The sequence below is a fragment of the Chaetodon trifascialis genome, chromosome 5 (genome assembly GCF_039877785.1).
Source record: "Chaetodon trifascialis isolate fChaTrf1 chromosome 5, fChaTrf1.hap1, whole genome shotgun sequence".
Classification (NCBI taxonomy): Eukaryota; Metazoa; Chordata; class Actinopteri; order Chaetodontiformes; family Chaetodontidae; genus Chaetodon; species Chaetodon trifascialis.
Window position 1 is genome coordinate 10,931,350 of NC_092060.1, and position 10,177 is coordinate 10,941,526.

The following is a 10,177-nucleotide window of genomic DNA, read 5'->3' on the forward strand; positions in this document are numbered from 1 at the left end:
GCAGGACGATTTCTTCTTCTGCAAAACATTAGACTTCTCAGAGGAATTAAGACACCGGGTGCAAACAAACTTGAGTAATTTGACTGAAATGAGACAAATAATCCTATTCTGACCGGGTATTGAGGGTGTTAGGGAGGGAGCTGCATGGCAGCAGTGTATCATATAGTCTTCGGCGATATTCGCCGCATTCAGTTTTCAATCCTGGCTATTCTCGCGAGACTCGCAGTTAGTTCGTGCTGCTAAATAACGGGAGGAACAGTGCTGGGATTCCAATTGAGATAATATATTACATTTAGGGTTGTTCAGTATGTGAGCCGGTCAACATGCCAGAGTGCGAAGTCCTCCTTCCTTATTTCCGACAGTGATGAAGTGAGGGTAAACGGTCTTTAGCTGAACAGGCTGACGCTCCGGTGGAGAAATGGTTACTTTTTAAAAGTTCGCCGGCCCTTCACTTCACAAACGCACCGACGGGACGTCCCTTCGTTACAGCAACCCACGTCGACGACCGCTCTCAGTTTCTCATCCGCGGAGACATATGATCGGAGTCTCACAGGGAAGGCGTTTTCTCACTTGGAAAGTGTTTTATTTGTTCTCCGGGCATCAGGCGCACCACTTCAAACTGTTCAGGGCGCGAGCTGAACATGGCCTTTCACTCGAGCTTGTGTGTTTTTGAGGAAACGTCAAACTCTTTAATAATGAACGAGCGGGATCGGTTGGATACTGCAGACACCTGTGCGTGCCCGACGACTGCAGAGCTCAGTAAGGCAGTGTCCGTGTCCTTGGGTTTGGATACGGTGTCTTCTCCGCTCAGCGGCATGAACCAGAGCTCCTCCAGCAGCGCCCTCGCAGACTTCGAGCTCGCCGTGGAGGACAGTTCCCGGGGAGTGTCGGAGTTTGGAGCGGCTCGAAATATGAACTCAGAAGGCGCGGGGCTTCTGCTGAATGACACTAACCTCAGAGAGGGCGAGTTTGGAGAGGTGAGCCACGGCATACAGCAGGTGAGCTGCATGGATATGCTTAGATCGGGCGAAATGGACAGCGCGCAAACCGTGACGCGCGGCCCGGTGATATCCAGACATGTCGACAAGGACTTGAACCTGTTTATGAACCCGGTAGCAGAGCTGCCCGCGCCCCCTCAAGTGGACGAGCTCTATGCTTCATACTCTGCGTACTCCAGTCCAAACCGATACAGAGATGCCCCCGGTGTGTGGCGCGCATACAGCAGAGAGTCCGAGCTGGAGACGGGCGGTCGTACTTTATTGTGTAAATATTGCAATTGTGGACAAGCCTCGCATGGATCCGGGCAGGAGTGCCGCTGCGTCTGGTACGGCAAGGGCGAGCAGGGTCGGAGAGGTGACAAGCGAGCAGCGATGGCACAAGGGTATGGTCAGGTGGAGAGTTACCAAAGTGCAGTTCCTCAAGGGCATGCCACTTTTTCCACTGTCAAGACCGAACCTTCACTTTGGGTGAATTGCACAGACCGCAGTTTCAGGTAAACAACAAGTTTAACAATGATGGGTTCCAACTTGATTTTTTTTTTTTTTTTTCATCAGGTCAAGTGGCAAATCCGGTCGAGAGATTGTCACATTCATTCGCAATCAGAAGCAAAAGGACACATGCAGCGTGTCCGCTGATCATGCTTTGATCTGTCCAGATTTACTATTAGTCTTAGTGAGTCTTGCAGAGTTGGCTTTCGTCCTTTTATTTTAGAATAATCTTATGGATTAAATGCATAATTAACTCCATTACATTACTTTAAAGCTGCATTGTCTTTCTAGATCTTCTCTTTGTTTTTAGATTCCTCCCCAGAGCATCACATGAATTTCCTGCAAGGCAGCAAAAAAAAATCAGATGAAATAAAACATGCTCATTCTGTATTGCTGTTTGCATTTCCCTGTGTTGATGCTGGTAGAATCATACCAATTTGAGCTGCAGAGGCAGATGTGTCAGCATTAAATCATCCACGCTGCAGCTGGCTCACCCGCTCTTCTCGGCCTTGGTCAGTTTGTATTTCAGCGTGCAGCTATGGACTGAATCAAAGTTCACCCTAACTTTCCACAACTGTCCTTATTTGTGCTGTGACTAACTACTCAAAAAAATAGCAGTGAATATATCAGTGCTACTATAAACAGGAGATACTGCACCTGCTGCTCATTCTGGGCTTAGAATGAGAGAAATGCTGGTTGCAAAGTAAGTCTTCAAAGACGAACTCTGCGGCTCTTTAATCACAGGTCTGCCAGTCCTTTAGTTGACTTCACTTGTCATATAATAAGGCTTCACAGGGAAATCTCCTATTATAATTTGATTGGATTTGGGGAATTAGTGCCCTAAATGCCACCGCAGGCAGCCTGAAACTCCCCTAGAACAGACGTAGTGACCTAAATGTAGTTTTCACTGTATTTTCAATTCAATATTCCTTTATTCAATTCAATTCAATATTCCTTTATTAGTCCCACGAGGGGAAATTCCAATATACAGCAGCATCAATAAAGTGTATAAAGTATTAAAACAAGTGCAATGCAAATTCAAAACAAGTATATATACAAGAGTGGGATAAAAGAATAACGTCATCCTAAGAAATTGTAGATAGTATTTACAAATTGTTATACACTGATTATTGCACGGGGCGGCACGGTGGCGCAAGCAGGTAGTGTGCGTGCCTCACAGCAAGAAGGTTGCCGGTTCGTTCCCCGGGCGGGGCCCTTCTGTGTGAAGTTTGCATGTTCTTCCTGTGCATGCGTGGGTTCTCTCTGGGTACTCCGGCTTCCTCCCACAGACCAAAAACATGCTCATTAGGTTAATTGATGACTCTAAATTGCCCTTAGGTGTGAGTGTGAGTGTGAATGGTTGTCTGTCTTGTGTGTTGCCCTGCAATCGGCTGGCGACTTGTTCAGGGTGTACCCTGCCTCTCGCATTGAAGCTGGGATAGGCTCCAGCCCCCCTGCAACCCCGAAAGGGATAGGCGGTATAGATAATGGATGGATGATTGCACATTATAGCATTCATTTCAATGTAATATCTGTGCCAAGTGCTTTTAAAAGCAGTACTTTGGTGCCTGTGTGTGTGTACAGGCATGAGGATCTGTTTCCTGGTGTGTACCTCTCGGACAGGAGAGTGTGTCAGGTGTGCGGTGACGATGCCTCAGGTTGCCACTATGGAGCAGTCACCTGTGGCAGCTGCAAAGTGTTCTTCAAGAGGGCCGCTGCAGGTGGGAGTGACACACGCACAAGTGCACACACACAATTGCTCGTCCTCTGATTTAATTTCTTACACCCACGCGCTCATTTGTGCAGGGCACAATGACCTGACATTATAAGGGAGAGTTATTTGTTATCAGCAAACGCCCACATATCGTTGCTATGAGCGGAAGCCGAGGCATTGTTGAGCTCGCTCCCTCATCCCTCGGGACTTTTTGTGTGCCGCCAGGTAAGCAGAACCACCTGTGTGCCAGCCGGAACGACTGCACCATCGACAAGCTGAGGCGGAAAAACTGCGCCTCGTGTCGTTTAAAGAGATGCTTCATGTCAGGAATGAGCCTGAAAGGTGAGGAACCAAAGATAAGACCAGAATGAGGCATGCAGAGGGGAAAGTACACGTGGTGTGTATTTTTGGAAAATGGGTTCAGGGTAGTGAGATACTTAACATGCACTGGTCCAGAACTTCTCCTAATCAAACAGCTTAAATACAGTGTAACAAATGAATTTCAGGAACAGCCAAGAGAATTTGTTTGCCTCATGGCCAGTGATCAAGAACCTTGCTCCCCATTTTTATAATAAGAAACAGCTCCATGGGCTCTTTCAAGTCTAGCCCCATGTCTAGTATTCTATCCCAGTTTTTAGTCTTGATTTGTCCAGCTATCTGTTGTGTAATAATCAGACAAAATTACTTGAAAAGGAAGCTTTTTATCTCCTTTTCACCCTCTTGTCTTCTTCTCGTCTCTGGTTTATTCTAGGTCGCAGGCTGAAGGGGGCCGGACTGATGAGGAATGGAGAGGAGGAGCAACCTCCAGCTCCCTGGGGGCCCAGAGTTCGAACAGAAAGGGCCGGGTTGAAAGATGTCATGTTGGAGCCCGGAAGTGCCGCTGTCAGGGCTCAATGTGAGGACTGTTGTCAAGTGTCATGCTAAATCAGTACTGAACATAGTTTTCCATAAAAGATATTGTTTTCTTTTTACAGTATTCTCCTGGTCTGCGCATTGTTCTGTCTGTGTATCTTTAGCAGTGTCCCAGGCCCTGGCTCTCAGCATCCCCCCGACCCTGCGCTCCGGCCTGTCCCTGCTCAGTATCTTGCAGACCATCGAGCCCGCTGTGGTCAATGCCGGACACGACCATGCCCAGCCAGACAGCCCTGTGTCCTTGCTCACCAGTCTCAATGAGCTAGGGGAACGACAGCTGGTAACTGTGGTGCGCTGGGCCAAGGCAATACCAGGTAAGGCAGTCTGGGCCAAGGTAACACCCCACAGACAAGTCTGAGCTACACAGAGGTGTTTCTGCCAAGGCTGTGTGCACAGTTGTTTCAGGTTTAGTGTAATACAAGACAGGCACTGCAGCGTGAGAAGCCAATTAGGCATAAAGAGGCCTCACTTGTGTAACTCCAAGTTTGCAATAATCTGGAAGAGATATTAAGCTAACAGGAAAATTATATAATGTCTGGTAGGCCTTAAACTCTTGCTCACCAGAAGCCAGTAAGCTTGCCAGCCTTATGCAATGCAAACCAGCCTGTTCAAATATTGACCACTAGAGGGGGGTGTGCTCACATTTAAGCCAAGAATTGCAGGCTGGAAACGGTCAGCAGGGTATCCATACTGTGATGACTCTGTTGCTGTAAGTCAGACATCTCTACTTTTGTTTGACCTGTGAGGTGTTATTTTATCATTTTTGATCAAGCAGATGTCTGATGAAATAAATGTCATCAACAGGTTTCCGTGACCTGCATGTGAATGATCAGATGTCAGTGATTCAGTTGTCGTGGATGGGGGTGATGGTGTTCGCTTTGGGCTGGAGGTCCTACACGCTTACCAACAGCTCCATGCTCTACTTTGCCCCAGACCTGGTCTTCAACGAGTAAGTCACTTTGCACGGCATGCTCGTGTGTTGAAGCGTTTGAATTCAACAAAGTTCAGAGAAGTTTGTCAAACCTGGTGCATCCTCTCAAACAAAGGAAGTTTGACTGGGCCTGAGCAGCTGTAATAATCACTGTGATAGTGGGTTTGCTGGAAAAGGGATTTCACTTGTCATCACGGTAGGAAAGAAAGCCACAGTGGAATATGAGCTTCAGAGGAAGATTTAAAAACCACCAGATGAACGTCGTCTTTTTTTAGGCGATACAGTAAATAAGCCTGCTCTGTTCTTTCCGTTTCCTTTGCATTTGATACACGTGGCCGCAGAGGGATCACCTCAGATGATTTATTCTGTTTCATCTTTACGAAACCATCGTTAGAACTGCTGCATCATTGAGCTGTTTCGTTTCTCACTTTGACAAGTTTACATTCGCTCCGCAACTTTCTCCAGCCTCTATCTTAATGTGTGTGACACTTCAACTCCTGTCTTTTGTCTTTCCTTTCGGCTTTTGAAAACTTAGCCCTGAGCCTGCGAAGCAAATAACTGTACATGATAAACATAAATAACAATTCCACTTTGCCTTCTCAGTAATTTGTCTTGAGCTTTGACGGAGGGTGTTGCTCAGAACGCTGCAGCCAGCCCCGGGCCCTCACGGCAGCTTTCACTTGGCTGGCGTTTTGTGCAACATTAGCAAAACACTCATTCTGTCTGCATCAGACCTCTGTCACTCTTTTGGGCTGCTTCTGACCTGCATGGTAATGGATACGCCTGCCCTCGATGCTGACCCTCATTTTTCTCTGCCTCTCTGCTGTTCTTTTTTTCCATTATCCATCTCACTCATTTTTTTCTCACCTCTGCTGCTTTTTACTTTGCTCTCGCTTCTGCCACCATTAATTGTCTTCCACCTTTCTGTATTCCTGCCTACCTGACTCTCTCTCGGCTTCTCACCTCTCCTTTTGTCACACCTCGTGATCCTTCTCCCTCCCCTCATGCCATTTATTTTCCCTCACAGCGAGCGGATGCAAGTGTCTAGTATGTATGAACACTGCGTGAGGATGAAGCTGCTCTCCCAAAGGTTCTGCATGCTCAAGGTCACCCAGGAAGAGTTCCTCTGCATGAAGGCCCTGGTCCTCTTCAGCATCAGTGAGTCTGCTGGGATCATGTCTGAAATAATGAGTTGACTGTCAATTCAGCCAGTGAAATATGACTACAATAGAGCGCAGCCATACTTTAGAGAACTGATGGGATGGATAAAGTGTGTGAGAGTTATTGTTGTGTTCTGGCTTTGTGGTCACAGTGCCAGTGGAGGGCCTGAAGAGCCAGCGTTGTTTTGATGAACTGCGGACCTCCTACATCAAGGAGCTGGACCGCTTGGCTAGCCACCGCGGGGAGACCACCCGTACACAGAGGCTGTTTCAGCTCACACAGCTGCTGGACTACCTCCAGTCGGTAAAAGGCACAACTCTACTGCACATATGAAAACATGCCATGCTTTGACTCCATTAAGTATTACTGTATATTAGTGTCATTTCAGTTAGTGTAACAGAACTATGTGAGCATGAAGAAATAGACCAAAGTTCACCTTCCAAGGACACATACCGTATATGGTTTACAGTAATACAGTGTTCACTAACTAGGCTACATCAAGATTTTATGGATCATTTCATGGCTGGGTTACTTCGATTGAGGCTATCAGTTATTGCGTTTAATATGTAAGCAACGGTCTGTTTTAGTTCACTTACAGGCAGACCTTTACTGGCTGTAATATCATCCTGACAAAAGTCATTCCATCCCATTCAAGTGACAACCTGGCTTACACAAGCAGTTGTGTGTGACTCCCTATCCATCAACTAAACACATACCAAAGGCTCATATGACTCCTGTTTTAGCCTCTCTATGCTGGTTCCATATCAGGAGGGAAAATGACAGAGTTACCTTCTGCAAGTAGCAGTACGTCAAAAATTTCTCAGCGATTGACACCGATTGTCCACGATAAAGACTCCAGTAGTCCCAGCTGTTAGCATCCAGAAGCTGCCGACTGCACTTCCCGTCCAACCGCTTCTTACCGAAACTGCGGTTCCGGTAAGAAACGTAGCAGCAGCAGCAGTTCAGGTCTGCAGATGTAAACATGCTGGCATGCACCATCTACAGACAAGGAAAATAATAGTTTCTGCAGTTTTTTTTTTTCTTTCTTTCTTTTTTTTTTGTTTGCAGAGGTATGGAGGCGTTTCTAACCAGATATTATTTGTACAGACGAAATCCAGAGCAAATTAAAGCAATAAAATTTTTTTAAAACTCGGCCAAATTTAGTCTTTGAATGAGATTGTGAATGATTTACACGTTTGTTCTTTATGAGTACACCAGTTAGCGACGAGCGGCTGACTGTCGAGACGATTAACACAACATACACACCTGTTTGAAAAAGCTAAAAGGCGAACCCGAGTCACAAAGGCTCTTACTATGTCACAGCCACCTGCTGAATTACTCCCTTTTGATAATTTAATATCTAGTAGAGGACAGTGTGACTTATAATTAAGTGTTGGTGTGATAAAATATTAAACATAAAACCACACCACACCGCGGGGGCGGGGTCTGTGTTTACATCAGGGATGCTTGGTGTCAAGACGCCGTGGTGATTTGTAGACACTGATCACCCCTCGTGGACTTTATGATCATCAAGTGCCGGCCTCTGTTAATGTCCTGTACATATAGCAGCATTGATAATAAAGTTGACTTGACTTAACTCATTCAGCTCATTCAGCCACAGACTGATCCACAGAGTGACAGTTTATTTTATTTGATTTAATATTAGAAATAAGTATCTACATTTGCTCATTATAACTCTTAAGTATATTACCTTTCTTGTTTTTCATTTTTAGTCAGGGGCTTTTTGTAACAAAAGAATTTCCATTTCCATTTGATAATCATTGGTCAAACTACTACAGTAGTTTGACCAGTGGTTAGGGGGTTGGACTTATGTAAATGAGATGCACTGAGCAGCACTGATACCTGGCTCCCCTAGGTGAGAATCTTTCAGGCTGGATTTCTCAAAAAACTAGTTTGAGGAGTGTCTACATTCAAATGGCCACATCTTCCTCAAATATTTTCAGATTTACATGTGTTAGACATCGTTGGAAAGCTTAGAAACTACTACTACTACTTTCAGAATCTGTACATAACTCAAAATGCCCCCCGGGAGACTTGTTGCTGGTTGTCTCGTGGCTGGTCACAAATACTTTCACACACAAAAAACAGCAGCTCTAATTTGAAAATATTTTAAAAAACTGCCCATGAAATTTCTTATAAAATAAACTGGGTTTTAAACCCAAATGCTCACAGTAAGCTTTATGGTGCCTGTCTGAGTTGTATTGCCAAATTAAAGGTACACACTGAATGTTTTCAACCGTCATGCTCTGTATCATTCTTGACTTTATTTTGCACTTCTCCCTTTTTTCTGATGTAGTCAACATCATTAAAGTCAGTGAAAGCTGAAAGAAAGCCTGCTATTGCACCTTTTTTGCAGCATATAGCAGTGGCAGACTGACTTATCTTTAAAGGGCATTTATCAAGGTTTTATGATGTTGGCGGGTACACCTAATACATTTTACAATAATTCTGGTAATGGTGAGGGTCATGCACAAATATTTATTGTTGTATGGCCTAAAAACTAAGCTTACATGGCTTTGAAATCGGGCTAATAGAGATATGACTGAAGGTTCTTGGTAGGGATTCAACCACTAGATGGTGTAAATCAGCTGCTTCCCTACTTAACACTAATAGAACTTTAAATACTGATGGAAGTTTAATGCTAATTGATAAGAAGAAATGGACACCGAAGTAAAACTCCTGACATCAGTGACTGTTGCATGACCTGCAGAGCTGCAGAGTTTCCTGCTGCAGCAGTGTCAGCCTCCTGTCTTCCCCTGTGGATTTACCCCTAAAGGCTCAGCTTTGTCTCTGTCCCACTCACATCTCAGATCTTCTAATGCCGTATGAGCTAGAGGGCAGCCAGGGATTGTCAGGTGGGGCCCTTTAGGCAGAAAACCAGGGTTGATCAAGACTTTGCAGTTCAGACCCCTTTCGGCTTTACCGTGCCCGTGGAGCTTAAAGCGCCACAACCACTGTCATCTTTTTAAATCACCTCTTAGAGCTCAAAGACAGGCTTCAGTGCCATTTGTTATTTCCTCTTTTATCTGCAGGCATTGTTCTTTTAAAGTGCTGTACACATGAAAGTGTGTCCTCTCTGTTGTGAAAAACCCTGTGCGTGATCTCTGCCTCTCTCTCTCTCTCTCTTCTTTCCCTCATTCTCAGATTGTGAGGAAGTTACACCAATTCACCTATGATCTGTTCATCCAAGCTCAGTCCCTGCAGACGCGTGTCAACTTCCCAGAGATGATCTCCGAGATTGTGAGCGTTCATGTGCCCAAGATCCTTTCAGGCATGGTCAAGCCCATCCTTTTCCACAATACAGCCTAGAGAGGAGTTTCTGTGATTGTCCTGTATGTCAGTTGAGCTCCGTCCTTCCAGGCAGTTCCAGTAAAGCTTGAAACCGCGAGACCTGGTTTATGATTTTATGAGGTGAAAGAAGTGCAAGCTCCCTTTTGTACCTAGCACTGTGAGGCTACGAGGGACATACAGCATATTGTTCATTTGTAATTACATCTACTCAGTTCTCCATACTGCGTGTTACCTGTATCGTGCACATCCACTGTTTCTGGAGCTGATTGAAACACCCTTTAGCATGTATTCCTCCACATGAGCTCATGAATGGCCAACCACCTGACATGACAGCGTTTTGAGAGGTAAGATAGTAATGAGAAAAACTCGTTTGCAGAGCTCACATCACCGTAGCTTGTCTGTGTGCAGTAGTATGACATTTGGACCAGCTTTTCCCACAATGAATGTTATTGTATGCACCTGAGATGAACAGAGTTGTTGATTGACAGTTAATAAACGGCCATGGCATGCATGCTAAGAAGCAAAGGTGTCTCGCCTGAAGGCATAGAGAAACTTTTTTTTAAAGCTGCTCTCATCCATAGAGATAATGGTCGACTAATAGTTTTAGGTGTCAAGAAAATTAACACAATATTAAAATGCGAATGACTGCAAATTTCAAAT

The 10,177-nt window shown here is 45.2% G+C and overlaps 1 protein-coding gene across 1 annotated transcript; it reads left to right on the forward strand.

Annotated features, from left to right (window-relative positions):
- Positions 1-641: 641 nt before the first annotated feature.
- On the forward strand, positions 642-9,641 carry LOC139331092 (progesterone receptor-like). Its single transcript, XM_070962401.1, has 9 exons — positions 642-1,492; positions 3,111-3,208; positions 3,427-3,543; positions 3,953-4,096; positions 4,221-4,427; positions 4,918-5,062; positions 6,072-6,202; positions 6,357-6,508; positions 9,371-9,641. The coding sequence occupies exons 1-9, from the start codon at positions 642-644 to the stop codon at positions 9,533-9,535; spliced, it is 2,010 nt and encodes a 669-aa protein (XP_070818502.1). The 3' UTR covers positions 9,536-9,641.
- The last annotated feature ends 536 nt before the right edge of the window (positions 9,642-10,177 follow it).